This window comes from Somniosus microcephalus, chromosome 13 (assembly GCF_052327205.1).
Source record: "Somniosus microcephalus isolate GS21.2 chromosome 13, FLI_Smic_1.0, whole genome shotgun sequence".
NCBI classification, from domain to species: domain Eukaryota; kingdom Metazoa; phylum Chordata; class Chondrichthyes; order Squaliformes; family Somniosidae; genus Somniosus; species Somniosus microcephalus.
Window position 1 is genome coordinate 189,165,838 of NC_140999.1, and position 15,776 is coordinate 189,181,613.

A 15,776-nucleotide genomic window follows, 5' to 3' on the forward strand; every position below is an offset into this window, starting at 1 on the left:
GGATGACCTCACATTTGCCTACATTGAAATCCATTTGCCACTATTTTGCCCATTCACTTAAATATGTGGAAACAATAAAGTACTGTTGTAACATTACCCTGACCCGACATGGGATATCGCCCATCGCTTTAATTTGCTCTTTAGAAACAGTGGTAGGCCATTCAGTCCCTCAAGCCTGTCCTCCCATTCAATTAGATCATGGCTGATCTGTATCTTAACTCCATTTACCTGCCTTGGTTTCCTATCTCTTAATACCCTTACCTAACAAAAATCTGTCAATCAATTTTACATTTTCAATTGACCTAGCCTTTTTGGGGAAGAGAGTTCCATATTTCCACTTTGTGTGAAGGAGTGCTTACTGACAAGGTTATGACCACTTGTGTTCTCTGTCTGCCGTGTACAGTCCTAACAGTTTCATGATACAATCTCAGTTTTGAAATTTTCAGTTGCCCCCCCCAGCCTCAACAGCCTTTTGGGGGAGAGAGTTCCAGATTTCCACCACCCTTTGTGTGAAGAAGTGCTTCCTGACATCGCCCCTGAACGGCCTGGCTCTAATTTTAAGGTTAGGCTCCCTTGTTCTGGACTCCCCCCACCAGAGGAAATAGTTTCTTTCTCTCTACCCTATCAACTCCTTTAATCATATTAAACACCTCAGTTAGATCACCCCTTAATCTTCTGTACTCGAGGGAATGGAAGCCTAGTCTATGCAACCTGTCCTCATAATTTAACCCTTTTAGCCACAGTTAAGATCTGATAAAAAAACATTTTTATAATGTATATTATTAGTGGCTTAAAATGAACAGGAAAACTCTGTCTGCCAGTAGCATTCTGGACTGAGGACAGAATTATTCACTGTTTTCACATCAAACTATAGGGGATTGAGACTAATTGGTTAGCTCTTTCAAAGAGCTGGCCACAGGCATGATGGGCTGAATGACTTCCTTCTGTGCTGTACGATTTTATTATAGCGGGAGATACGTGGCTAGTTCAGTTAAGGCCAGGGTTCCCAGAGAGTGGTCATCTGAGTTGTCGCTACCTGGCCCAAGCAGAAGAGTCACGAGGCTGATTCTCTGCACCAGAGGACGAGAGCTATGAAAGCTGGGAGAAGCTGTGGTTTTTCAACCTTAAGAGGCAGCTGATGGGCAATGTTCCCTCATTATTTATTAGGCCGCGCGGCCCATTCAAAATTCCGCGCGAACATGGTTCTTCCCTTTAAAGAAACGGTGAGCCAGCTGCCTGGGACCTCCAGAGCACTGCGCAGCCGTATAGCTTAAAGAGAACATTGCTGAGGGGTGACCTTGTAGATTTATAAAACGCTAAATAGTATGGAAAAGGTACATTCAGAAAATTACTTCATAATACAGTAAATTGTGAGAGTATACAATGGTTCAAACTAGTAAACAACAACTTGCATTTATATAACACCTTTAATGTAGTAAAAAGTCCCAAGGCGCTTCACAGGAACGTAACCCGGCACCAAGCCAAAAAAAGGAAACATTAGGGCAGGTGACCAAAAGCTTGGTCAGAGAAGTAGGTTTTAAGGAGCATCTTAAAGGAGGCGAGAGAGGCGGAGAGAATTCCTGAGCTTAGGGCCTAGACGGCTGAAGGCACGGCCGCCAGTGGTGAGATGAAGGGAGTGAGGGATGGACAAAAGGCCAGAGTTGGAGGAGCGCAGGAACTGATGTTAGGAAGTTCTTCACACAAAGAGTGATCAATATATCGAATAAACTTCCGGGTAAATATTAGAAGCAGAAGTCTTGGAATCATTGATGAATCAATCGGGCGCCATGATGGGGGGAGGACAGTAGGTCCTTCAGGGAGGATGGACTGAACGGCTTTCCTTGTCCATATTTGTCTTGTGAACTCATTTTCTTTGCTAATTTTTCATGATTGAATTTGTGCTTTTGTGGTCAGTTAATTTGCTTGCTGTGACTGCCTGTACAATCAGGAACACTGCGTCTGAATGGAAATTGCGTGGATTTAAGGGCACAATGCTTTGCCCTCGTCCGACCGCTGTCTTGTGTTTGACAGACCTTTATACGCAGTGAGCGCTGTCATATAATAGCATTGACCTTTTCAGACCATTACTGGAGAGTAACAAATTATTTGGCCGTAGCATAAAATCCTGGTTGGAATGGATGTAGCAAAGGCTCCCAGCAGTGTATGTATTTCACTGTAACCGTAATGATGGTGCAGATGGTGTATGGCTCCCTCTAGTGACTTTGGGCAGCAAAATTCAATCTAGCTCAGCCCCCACACGCAGTTAGAAAAGCAACATAGAGGATAAATAAATAGGCCACTGAATAGGATTTATATTGGTCAGAATTGAGGTTTGGTCAGTGGTCATTAGTGGGATATAAATCATAGTTCATGAACGGCCTTGCATTTATATAGTACCTATCTCTCTCAGAAACATCTGTGTTTTAGATACATAGAAACATAAGAATTGCTGGACGAACTAAGACCCAGGTCCATCTAGTTCGCCTTCTACCATCTCGGCAGTCGCCTGATCCAATGATAATGGAGTTGTTGACCAATCGCGGCAATCAATCTCTATCAATGAGTCTACAACAGACCCAGACACGAGGCGAGGAAAACCCCCAGTGGTGGAGAGTTTTGGGAACTACAGGTCCAAAGTCACCTGTTCCTCCCGAGCATTGATACACTCACCACACGGCACATCTCAAATTACTCATAGACTGTGTCCCAAAATGTTATTTTCTGAAAGAAATCTAATTTGCATTTGACTGAATCAATACTAACTGCTTCCACCGTCTCCCTCGCGAGCCTGTTCCATATATTGACCCCTTGCTCCCTGAAATATTGCTTCCGTAGATTTGAATTTACTCCCCTTGAATGATTTTGGATTGTTATGTAGGCAAATTAACAGCCATTTTGGACACTGCAAAACCCTACAAACTGCAATGTGATTAATTTTTGTTTTGGTTGTTGGAGGAACGTTCACTGCTAGCACACTGGGCTTAATACCCTCTGTTCTTCAAATATTGCCATGGGATCTTTAAGGTCCACTTGAATCAGCAGATCAGATAGGACCTTAGTCTGATGTCTCATCTGAGAGACAGCGCAACTCTCAGCACCGTATGAAAGAGAGAACTTGCACTTCCATAGCGCCTTTCGCCATCTCAACACGACCAGAGCGCTTTACAGCCAATTAAGTATTTATTTTGAAGTGCAGTTACTGTTGTAATGTAGGAAATGAGGCAGCCAATTGCGCACAGCAAGGTGTCTCAAACAGCAGTGTGATAATGACCAGATAATCTGTTTTAGTGATGTTGGTTGAGGGATAATTAGCCCGGACACTGGGGGGAACTCCCCTGCTCTTCTTCGAAATGGCGCTGAGGAATCTTTTACATCCACCTGAGAGAGCAGACAGGAGCCTCGATTTAACGTCTCATCCGAAAGACGGCACCTCCGACAGTGCAGCACTCCCCCGACAGTGCAGCACTCCCCCAGTAGTGCACTGGGTGTGTCAACAACAACAACTTGTACTTATAGAGCACCTTTAACGTAGTAAAACATCCCAAGGCGCTGCACAGGAGTATTTTAAAACAAAAAATTTGGTTAATATGGGTTAATAAGGGCAGGTGACCAAAAGCTTTGGTCAAAGAGGTAGGCTGTAAGGAGCGGCTTAAAGGAGGAAAGAGAGGTAGGGAGGCGGAGAGGTTTAGGCAGGGAATTCCAGAGCTTAGGGCCCAGGCAACAGAAGGCACGGCCACCAAAGGTTGAGCGATTATAATCAGGGATGCCCAAGTGTCGGCCTAGATTGTGTGCTCATGTCTCTGGAGTGGGGCTTGAACCCACAACCTTCTGACTCCGAGGTGAGAGTGCAACTGTGGAGCCAAATTGACCCCGTGATAACTGATATCTGTTTCTTCCACTTAAAAGTACTTCAAATAACAAAACTTAAGTGGAAGTATTTAAAGTGCCAACTCTACCGATGCATAAGCTGCCAACAAGTTAGTACAAAACCGTTCCTTGTAGTGCTCTCAGCTCCTGGCTGATGACATCACCATGAAATCTGGAATAGAAAACTCCGAAATGAAGTCATCCCGTGTGGTACGAGGATGTTTCTGCACATGGTTGCTCCAGATTGTGAAATGATAGTCTGGGAGCTCCCAGTTGCAAATTCAAATTAGTAAATGAAGAGTTACATAACACAGATGCTTACATTGCTAAAAAATTGGGTGGAAAATCTTAAGAGCGAGACGTGCGATTACTTCAGCTAACTGCTGTGTGCCGTGATGTTTTGTCGCGACTGTCAACTCCAGTGGAAAAAGGGCTGCCAAGGTTTGTGAGGGCACCGCCGTCAATATTCCCTGTAATTTTTTTTTGGTGCACTGTCCTTTTAACGGGCTGCGCAGCCCATTCAAATTTTCACGCACGCGCGGTTTCTTGCATTGAAAAGCAAGTGAGTGGCCCGCCCGGGACCTCCAGACCATGGCCGGACAGCTTAGCGGGAACGTTGACCGCTGTGTTTATGTAGGATTGTCTTCATTTCAATCCGGCTGCTGTTGGCTTCATTCAGTGATTTCATTCAAAAAAATAAATTTTGGTATCTATGCTCTATCCAAAACATAAATATCTACTTTCTAACTTGCAGTGTCTCTCTTCTTCCCCCCCCCGACCTTTCCCCATATTTTATTTTCCTATATGCCTTGCGCCCTCTAGTTTGGCATTTGTTAAATTTATTTGGTGCAAGATCACTGTCACCTTATAAGAATAGCCTTTTGTAGTTGGCTTTGCTTTTCTAGGATTGGGTATTGCCTGTTATAACCGCCTCTCTGCGCTTAGTCATGCTTCTAAATGCTGCTGAATCCACACTGTTGGGCTATGCGTAGCTTTCTTCACAACATGAGGCTACCTTTTGAACCGGTTGGTATTACAGAATGTCAGTTTGTGTTCTCATAGAAACATAGAAGATAGGAGCAGGAGTCGGCCATTCGGCCCCTCGAGCCTGTTCCGCCATTCAATGAGATCATGGCTGATCATCCAAATTCAGTACCCTGTCCCTGCTTTCTGCCAATATCCCTTGATCCCTTTAGCCTTAAGAAATATATCTAACTCCTTGAATATATTTAATGAATTGGCCTCAACTGCCTTCTGTGGTAGAGAATTCCACAGGTTCACCACTCTCTGGGTGAAGAAATTCCTCCTCATCTCAGTCCTAAATGGCTTACCCCTTATCCTTAGACTGTGACCCCTGTTTCTGGACTCCCCGGCCATCAGGAACATCCTTCCTGCATTTAGTCTGTCTAGTCCTGTTAGAATTTTATAAGTTTCAATGAGATCCCCTCTCATTCTTCTAAACTCTAGCGAATATAAGCCTAATCGACCCAATCTCGCTTCATACGTCATTCCTGCCATTCCAGGTATCAGTCTGGTGAATCTTCGCTGCACTCCATGGCAAGAACATCCTTCCCTCAGATAAGGTGACCAAAACTGCACACAAACTCAAGGTGTGGTCTCACCAAGGCCCTGTACAACTGCAGCAACACATCCTTGCTCCATTACTCGAATCCACTCGCTATGAAGGCCAACATACCATTTGCCGCCTTAACCGCCTGCTGCACCTGCATGCTTACCTTCAGCGACTGGTGCACAAGGACACCCAGGTCTCGTTGCACTTCCCCTTTTCCCAATCTATTGCTGTTCAGATAATAATCTGCCTTCCTGTTTTGGCCACCAAAGTGGAGAACCTCGCATTTATCCACATTACACTGCATCTGCCCAATCACCCAACCTGTCCAAATCATACTGCTCCAGACAGAGTCATTTAGGAGGATGATTGTTGTATCTCTGAGCCAAGCTTCGCTTTTGTTTTTGCAGGATGTCCCTGGTGCGTATGAAGCAGGAAGGCCGAGAGGGGAAGTATATGTGCAAGTACATCGTGCACTCCATGTGGGAGGACCTGGAGCAACGGGGGAAAGTAATGGGGGTAAGCCAGCAGTTCTGTAACACATCTGGAAGATGTTTTCTCCTGATAAATAATGGACGTGCAAAATATTGCATGTTACCCGAGACTGTGTAGTTCACGAGAACCAGTCACCCCAGTGTGTGATTAATCAAGAGAAATATTTGACGGTGTATATTGGGATAATTTACTCCCTGTTGAAACCCCATCCTGTTTTTCAGAAGTTCGTTATTGGCAGATGGTAGACCATCAGACCATTTAAGATAATTGGCAAAACCACTAGGGGGAGATTAGATTTTTTTTGATGTAGCGAGTTGTTGTGATCAGGAATGCGCTGCCTGAAAGGGCGGTGGAAGCAGATTCAATAGTAACTTTCAAAAGGGAATTGGATAAATACTTGAAGGGGAAAAATTTGCAGGTTTGCGGGGAAAGAGCACGGCAGTGGGACTAATTGGATAGCTTTCAAAGAGCCCACATCGCCACGATGGGCCAAACGGCCTCCATCTGTGCGGTAAGATTCTATGATTCAGAGATGTGCTCTGATGTAAAAAGACTACTGAGTACTTGGTTTGAGTATAAAACAAGGCTTTAATCAACTGTTTCACAACCATGAGATTCTAGTTACATCACTAGTTCCTGGTTACAGAAACGTCCTGAGCAAGCTGGGCCCACGCCCGAGTATTTATACTCCTTGGACAGCGCCACCAGCTGGCCGCCCAGTGTTATTTCATGAGTCATTTCTCCATGAATGATCAGATTCATGACATTCTGAATATGGGTATTTGTATGCTGCGGTCCTTTGACCACTGGGTTGGGATGGCCCCAATTCATTTTGCTCTGGTCCCTTACAGCTGGCAATGAGGATCATGTACAGAGTTTGAACCATGTTCCAGAGTTGAAGGGGCAGCGTTCTGTCCATTGTACTGTCCAGTTCACCACCCCCACCCCCCCTCCCCACAGACAAAATTACTCGCCAATGCGAGCGTTAACACAAATGTCAACAAACTATTGTGGGTGTGAGTCCGCAGTGTATAAACACGCACCATGCGTCAGCTTCACTTCAAGGCCACAAAAATAGCTGCTGTGGGGAAGTGGAAAATTTCCTCATTGATATGGTCGAGGGGTGCTCTTCTGAGATTGATGTTGAAGGTACGTTGCCATTGAAGTGCGCCCAGTCCATGCCTTACCTGGCTAGGGATCCTGATACTGGGTGCCAGAAAGCATTCTGTTCCACAGCACTGACGAATCTTGCCTTGTTAAAACCACTGAAAATATCAAACTTCGCACAGTAAACTTGGCAAATGATGGACTTGCGCAGTGCAGCAGCTTTCAGTAGTGATGGGAATCCAATGCCACATGATCGGGGCCGGCTTTCTGTGAAGCTAGGGGTCAGAGTGCCCATTCAAGGCATTGTTTAGCCACTAATACAAAGGCAAAATACTGCGGATGCTGGAAATCTGAAATGTGAACAGAAAACGCTCAGCCGGTCAGGCAGCATCTGTGGAGAGTGTAACAGAGTTAACGTTTCAGGTCGATGACTTTCATCAGAACTTGTTTAGCCAGTTGATTTACGTGGAGCAGCACACAGTCTGGTCAGAAGAACCACAGTGATTCACCTATATCTAAAATATTAAGTGTTATGACTGCACGCACTTCCTGGTGTCGTAATTCCTGTGTCACAATTCTTGACACACTTGCCTACATAACATTTGGGTAATGCCTACTCACCGATTGGTACCTGGTACTTGTCTTTTGTCCTCCCATCACTAGGTGGTGCTACTGCACCTTTAAGTTGTGCCTCCCAGCCCCTGCAGGCTAATCAGGACACCCACTGTAAGTTGCAGTTACATTTAAAGTTGTATTTTAAATTGCTTATTAAATTTTAAACGTAGACATTTGCGTTCCTCCCGGTCCTGCCCCCCCCCCCCCCCCCCGTGTCGAACCTTCTTTCTGTTCGCTTCCCAACCCGACTGGACGCCCGGCCCCCGACTCTGACCCACTCTCCAACTCGGCATCCAACTTTCTTTATTAAATTTGTTCCCGGGTAGTGGGCGATGCTGGAAAGACCTTATTTATTGTCCATCCCTCGGGAGGAAATCTAATATTAGAGTTGCTTTGTATCACAATGTGTAAACATGGTATCACAATAATCAGGCTGACTGTTGCCTTTGTCCCTGTTTGGATTAACAGCTTCACCTATTGTGCTGGTAATCCTTTTACATAGAATTAGATAGAAATTTCAGCACAGAAGCAGGCTGTTCGGTCCAACTGGTCCATGCTCCACTCGAGCCTCCTCCCACCTTAACTCATCTAACCCTATCACCATATCCTTCTATTCCCTTCTCCCTCATGTGTTTATCCAGCTTCCCCTTAAATGCATCGATACTATTCGCCTCAACCACTCCCTGTGGTAGCGAGTTCCACATTCTCACCACTCTCTGGGTGAAGGAGTTTCTCCTGCATTTATTAGTGACTATCTTATATTTATGGCCCCTAGTTCTGGTCTCCCCCACAAGTGGAAACATCTTCTCCATGTTTACCCTATCAAAGACCTCTATTTGACCTTCTATCCAAGTTCAGTCTTCGATGCAATGAGGGGGTATAATTGGGCTCCTTTATCAAGGTTTGTGTGGGTCATACCTGCTTTGACAGACAGTTGACTAGCTGGGAAAGTGGAAACTCTCGTGAATGTCCAATTTCACGTGGAAGCTGTTCCGCACAGTTGCGTGCTCAAGTTTCAAGGCGTTTAGTTTTGGAAACACATTTTGTAAGTGTAGTAAAACCACTATGATTTATCGTTCCTCTGTTGTTTGACTTTTGCATCTGTTCATTTTCTCTCTTTATTTTTTCTGGTTGATAGTTTGTAGCCGAGATCCGCCATCTGTCAGCGTGTTACTTGTCTGCCAGTCGGAACATTTTGAAGTTATTGGCTGGTGGTTGGGGGGGGTTTTCCATTTCTGGACTCGTATTTTCTGCCCAGTCACTTTAATAAAGGCGGGGAGAGTAATCGCGGGCTGGCAAGCACAGAAGCGTAACACCCCAGCGAGCTCAACAGCTGAATGTTGTTCACCCTGAGCACTCCACCGTATCGGATACTTTGCACGGAAGGTCACTCTTCTGCACTGTAGGCGCTCTCGACGTATTTCATCTCCAAGAGAAAGCTGACATTTCTCCCCAACCCGGATGTACTTCCAGGGTGGAAAACCTGGGGATTTATTTACAGTAAGGTTTGGTCCGAGTGGGTAAAACTCGGATGAATTTAAACCTCTTTACTAGTCCAAAGCCTTGCTTTTTTAAATTTGTTTGTGGCTGGTTTGGAGCAGCCTGACTTTTATTTGGCTAACCCACATTCCTGGCTAGTAGCTATTGCTTTAATTGGTGTTGTCTGACTTTTTATTTATGCAGATTGCTTAACACACATTACAGATGACGAGCATCATTTGTGTTGGCCATTCTGCTGAGGGAAAGGCGCTAGAGTGAGTATTGACACCACTGTGTCAGCCAATGAATTGGAGGCTGGGCGGGGCTTGCAGTGAACAGTCTATTTTACAACAAACAGAACTTTTTTAATTTATCCATTCACGGGATGTGGGCGTCGCTGGCAAGGCCAGCATTTATTACCCATCCCTAGTTGCCCTTGCCTTAAGTGACTAGTGGGGTACCGCAGGGATCGGTCCTAGGGCCCCAGCTAGTCACAATATATATTAATGATCTAGACGAGGGAACTAGATGTAATATCTCCAAGTTTGCAGACGACACAAAGCTGGGTGGGCATGTGTGCTGTGAGGAGGATGCCGAGAAACTCCAGTATGATTTGGACATGTTGGGTGATTGGGCAGATGCATGGCAGATGCAGTATAATGTGGATAAATGCGAGGTTATCCACTTTGGTGGCAAAAACAGGAAGGCAGATTATTATCTGAACGGCAATAGATTGGAAGAAGGGGAAGTGCAACGCGACCTGGGTGTCCTTGTGCACCAGTCGCTGAAGGTAAGCATGCAGGTGCAGCAGGCGGTTAAGAAGTCGAATGGTATGTTGGCCTTCGTAGCGAGAGGGTTTTGATGATCAGCCATGATCTCATTGAATGGCGGAGTAGGCTCGAGGGGCCGAATGGCCTACTCCTGCTCCTATCTTCTATGTTTCTATAACTCCCCTGCTCTTCTTCGAAATAGTGTCCTGGGATATTTTACTCCACCTGAGAGAGCAGACGGGGCCTCAGTTTAACGTCTCATCCGAAAGACGGCACCTCCGACAGTGCAGCACTCCCTCAGCACTGCGCTGGAGTGTCAGCCTAGATTTATTGTGCTCAAGTCCTGGGAGCGAGATTTGAACCCACGACCCTCTGACTCCGAGGCTACCAACTGAGCCATAGTCTCTAAACGGGCAACCTGGCCACAGTCTCCTGCCGTGCTACTTTGAACCGTGGCACTCGGGGATGATAGAGGAAGCCAAAGGTGACTTGCATTTATTTTTTTCCCTCGCTGACAGGGAAGTGCCTTTGCTGAGATCGGGGACTGTGTGGGGGGGATCGTGGTGTTCCAGTGCGGTGTACATCGGGTTGCCAACCCCCCAGGATTGCCCTGGAGTCTCCAGGAATTGAAGATTAATCTCCTGGACACTGCAGCAAGCAACACCCGGGAGAGAAACCATAGGGGGCACTTCTTCTGAACGCTTTCATCTATTAGTTACTGAAGATGGGATAAAGGTTGTTTTGACTGACATTCAATGGGAGTGAGGAAGGCGATGCGCTGAGAGAATGGGCGTGTCGGGCAACCAATGGCGGGAGCGTGGGGGCGGGGCGGTAGGAGGCAGGAGGTCATCTGATACCTCCAGGAATCCGAGTTGGCAACCCGAGGTGCCAGGTTGCCCGTTTAGAGACTGTGGCTCCGTTGGTAACACACTTGCCTCTGAGTCAGAAGGCTGTAGGTTCAAAGCTCACTCCCGGGACTCGAGCACGTCAAGCTAGGCTGACACTCCCAGTGCAGTGCTGAGGGAGCGCTGCACTGTCGGAGGTGCCGTCTTTCGGAAGTTTGTCCCAAATAGGGAAGTAGTGAGATCAAAACAGAAAGTGCCGGAAAACACTCAGCCGGTCAGGCAGCATCTGTGGAGAGAGAAACTGTTAACGTTTCAGGTCGATGACCCTCCAGTGAAACGTTAACTCTGTTTCTACAGATGCTGCCTGACCTGCTGAGTGTTCCCGGCATTTTTCTGTTTATTTCAGATTTCCTGCAGTATTTTGCTTTTTGTTTTAGGGAAGTGGTGACGGAGCCAGGAAGTTCTGGAGCGGTTTCTCATGAAATGGGACGAGCTCCACTAAGTCTTCTGTTTTCACAGGAAATCCCCAAAATATAAAATGCACCAACTAGTACAGGAGACTTTGTTATATCCGGCACCGACGGGACCGAGCTGTTGCCGATCTATCAAAACTGCCGGACATACCAGCGTTAATGTTGAAGCATACGGAGGTTTTCATCTCCGTATCTGACAACAAACACTGTTGCTTAGCAACAGCTTCTAAACAGTCGGCCCGTACCTTAGAAGCGTCTCTGTAGCTTAGCAACAGCTTCAGAGAGACTTTCCAGAGCCTGACTGTTGGGGGAAAAAAAGCCACGAGAAGAAAAAAAACCTAACAAAACGGCTCCTGATTTCTGCCGGTAGATCGAGGTTTCCGGACATACAACCTCCGGATAAACCAAAGTTTCCTGTATAGAATTTAGACCATGTGGTAATTGCCTACCAATTCTAGCACAGTAATAGTCGTGTGTAATAGTTACCCACCGCTATACACTACAGGTTGACTATGATCCCTTTGCAGTAATTAGGTGGTTAAACTGAGGTGAAACCAGGGTTATTGTGTTGGCGTTCTGTAGGATGTCCAATGACCAATGGTGAGCATGGGAGGGTGGAGTGTTCAAAAAGCCAAAAATCCGCATTTCAGCCTGACTTGCGCTGAGACTTGGCTGAAACCTCTTCCATTAGAATGTAAGAATTCAGAGCAGGAGTAGGCCATACGGCCCCTCGAGCCTATTCAATAAGATCACTGCTGATCTTCGACCTCAACTCCACTTTCCCGCCCGATCTCCATATCCCTTGATTCCCCGAGAGTCCAAAAATCTATCGCTCTCAGCCTTGAATATACTCGACGACTGAGCATCCAGAGCCCTCTGGGGCTGCTGTGTGCCAGCTACCATTTCATTATCTGCCTTTGACGTTCTCTCTCCGCTCTTCAGAGCGGGCCCCCTATGCTTGCATCGCTGAGTTTTAAAAACAGATGAGAAAGCAGTGATTCCGGGGCTTTGGTCTGACAGCCTATTTGAAAACTTTGGGGGTGATTTTGCCAATGGGGGCGTGTTGGAGGCGGGACACCCACTTGTCGGGTTTCAGTCCCGCCTCCATCGACTTCTGGCCAACCCACGCTCTTTTCCCTTGATTGACCTTGTTAGGCCCGTCCAGCGGGCTCAGCAGGCCAATTAAGGGAAAGCCGGTTACAGAGAACGTCAACGCATGACGTTACATCTGTCAAAAAATTTTGACAGATGAATTGTCATCGTTTGACAGCTCTGTGAAGCTGTCAAACACTGACATTCTCTGTTGTTTGATGAGTTCTTGAATCCAAGACCTCATCAAACCCCTTTCTTTTGCAGAAATGAGATGGTTGCTGCATTGGAGAATGCAACGGCCATCTGTCATCTCTGTCACGGAGGTGCGAGACTCTCCGCATCCCCACCGACTGAAGCCTGCAGGAAGAAACAAAGGTAAGTACACTTCTTCTAACACTTTCCACTTACCTCAGATATTCACCTCTCCACCCTTGCACCCATCACTTACTCCACAGCACAGTGTTGGACCCCTCTGACCCCCGCAGACCCACTACTCGCCTCGGTGACCCTGGCGGGGTTCGGAGCCTTCGGGAAGCCCACACTTCAGGGCTCAAAATGGGGATAATCCTCTTATCTGCCTGTTAACTAATCCCCTTCCCGCCTCCAAGGAGACGGGACCCGGCGCGGGACGCTACCCGCCTCCTGGCAAGATGGCATGGAGGCGGGTTGGGCACCCCCCCAAATTCTGCCATTTTCCTGGCAGTCCCGCCTCCCCGGGGCTGGCAAGGTCGCGCCCTTTGGTTACAGCAGTAGGAACTGGCTGGGCGGAGGTCAGTCAGCAAAACACTGGCCCTGTGCATGGCAATTCAACATGTTCTTTATCGCCACCAGGGAGCTGTTTATTGCCTATGACCCAGGCCGCTGATCATTTTTTTACTGTTGTTTAGTTGAAACTGGTTGAGGGGTGACCTAATAGAGGTCTTGAAACTTATGAAAGGTTTTGATAGAGTTCTCTAAACCTCTCCACCTCGCCTTCCTCCTTTAAGATTGTAAGCAAGGAAAATCTGGATGGTAAAATAGAACTAACAGACTCAGGTGTTACCCAGATCAATAGTTTTATTACGAGTGCACACGGGAGAACTACCTCAGCTACCCTTAGCTAGAGACATCGTTCTCAGAGGAAAAGTGACAATACAGCTTAGTTTATACAGTTTATTAGACAACACCCACTTATACTAATGGGGTGTATACATGGGAATATTGATACTTCATTGGTTTACATGGTTAACCAATCAACTACTAAGCCTGTCCTTTGAACTCGAGTACTCTCTGGATATGTCAATAAAAAGCTTGTCGACTGAGGAGGCTTCATATTCATGAGCTATCTCTTACTCTTGTTATCGGTATGGGAAGGTATTTTCAGCAGAGACATGGCTAGCTGAATACAAAGCCGCATTGAATTATGCAGCTGGCTGACTACTTCTTCAAGGCCTTATTTGCTGCTACTCCTTAATTGTGCCTTTGTACTCTTGCCTCTTCCAAGAACAGGCTCTTTCTAAACAGTTACCAAGTTGTAATTACAAGCAACACTTCAGAATGTCTTTGGTCAGCTAATTTTTATTTACGTTAGTTTAAAAAGGGTTAATATAGCCAAGTATCCCATGGTGCTTTGCGTTTGTTTTCCAGCCCAACAAGACTAACTGGTACCTTTCAGACAGTTTTATACCGGTCGAATATTGAGGACCCCTTTATATCCCTTAAACCAAATTTTATCCTAACAAAGATGCCCCTCAAAACCTACCTCTTTGACCAAGCTCTGCCCCAATATGTGGTTCGGTGTCAGTTTTTGTGTGATGATGCTTCTGTGAAGGCTCGAGTGGAGCATAAACGCCGGCCTGGACTGGTTGGGTCCGATGGCTTGTCTCTGTGCTGTATATTCTATGTGATTCTATGTTTCAAAGCTCTCCTGGCCGGCCTTCCACCTTGCACCTTCCGTAATCCTGAGCTCATCCAAAACTCGGTTTCCCGTGTCCGAACTCGCCCCAAGTCCTGTTCACCCATCACCCCCTGTGCTCACTGCCCCGTGTCCGAACTCGCACCAACTCCAGTTCACCCATCACCCCCTGTGCTCACTGCCCCGTGTCCGAACTCGCACCAACTCCAGTTCACCCATCACCCCCTGTGCTCGCTGCCCCGTGTCCTAACTCACACCAAGTCCCGTTCACCCATCACCCCCTGTGCTCACTCCCCCGTGTCCGAACTCGCACCGAGCCCCGTTCACCCATCACCCCCTGTGCTCACTGCCCCGTGTCCTAACTCACACCCAGTCCCGTTCACCCCTCACCCCCTGTGCTCACTGCCCCGTGTCCGAACTCGCACCGAGCCCCGTTCACCCATCACCCCCTGTGCTCACTGCCCCGTGTCCGAACTCGCACCCAGTCCCGTTCACCCATCACCCCCTGTGCTCGCTGCCCCGTGTCCTAACTCACACCGAGCCCCGTTCACCCATCACCCCCTGTGCTCACTGCCCCGTGTCCGAACTCACACCCAGTCCCGTTCACCCATCACCCCCTGTGCTCACTGCCCCGTGTCCTAACTCGCCCCCAGTCCCGTTCACCCATCACCCCCTGTGCTCACTGCCCCGTGTCCGAACTCGCACCGAGCCCCGTTCACCCATCACCCCCTGTGCTCACTGCCCCGTGTCCGAACTCGCCCCAAGTCCCGTTCACCCATCACCCCCTGTGCTCACTGCCCCGTGTCCGAACTCGCACCAACTCCAGTTCACCCATCACCCCCTGTGCTCACTGCCCCGTGTCCGAACTCGCACCCAGTCCCGTTCACCCATCACCCCCTGTGCTCGCTGCCCCGTGTCCTAACTCACACCGAGCCCCGTTCACCCATCACCCCCTGTGCTCACTGCCCCGTGTCCGAACTCGCACCCAGTCCCGTTCACCCATCACCCCCTGTGCTCGCTGCCTGTGTCCGAACTCGCCCCAAGTCCCGTTCACCCATCACCCCCTGTGCTCACTGCCCCGTGTCCTAACTCTCACCCAGTCCCGTTCACCCATCACCCCCTGTGCTCACTGCCCCGTGTCCGAACTCGCACCAAGTCCCGTTCACCCATCACCCCCTGTGCTCACTGCCCCGTGTCCGAACTCGCCCCAAGTCCCGTTCACCCATCACCCCCTGTGCTCACTGTCCCGTGTCCTAACTCGCACCCAGTCCCGTTCACCCATCACCCCCTGTGCTCGCTGCCCCGTGTCCGAACTCACACCGAGCCCCGTTCACCCATCACCCCCTGTGCTCACTGCCCCGTGTCCTAACTCGCACCAAGTCCCGTTCACCCATCACCCCCTGTGCTCACTGCCCCGTGTCCGAACTCACACCGAGCCCCGTTCACCCATCACCCCCTGTGCTCACTGCCCCGTGTCCTAACTCGCACCAAGTCCCGTTCACCCATCACCCCCTGTGCTCACTGCCCCGTGTCCTAACTCGCACCGAGTCCTGTTCACCCATCACCCCC

The 15,776-nt window shown here is 48.1% G+C and overlaps 1 protein-coding gene across 2 annotated transcripts in view; it reads left to right on the forward strand.

Moving 5' to 3' along the window:
- Positions 1-15,776, forward strand: part of uqcc1 (ubiquinol-cytochrome c reductase complex assembly factor 1) — a 120,213-nt gene that overhangs the window by 34,389 nt on the left and 70,048 nt on the right. For both annotated transcript variants that reach the window (XM_086005848.1, XM_086005849.1), the window contains one exon: positions 5,848-5,956. In XM_086005848.1, coding sequence (XP_085861974.1) covers positions 5,848-5,956 — 109 coding nt within the window. The remainder of the gene's footprint in view (positions 1-5,847; positions 5,957-15,776) is intronic.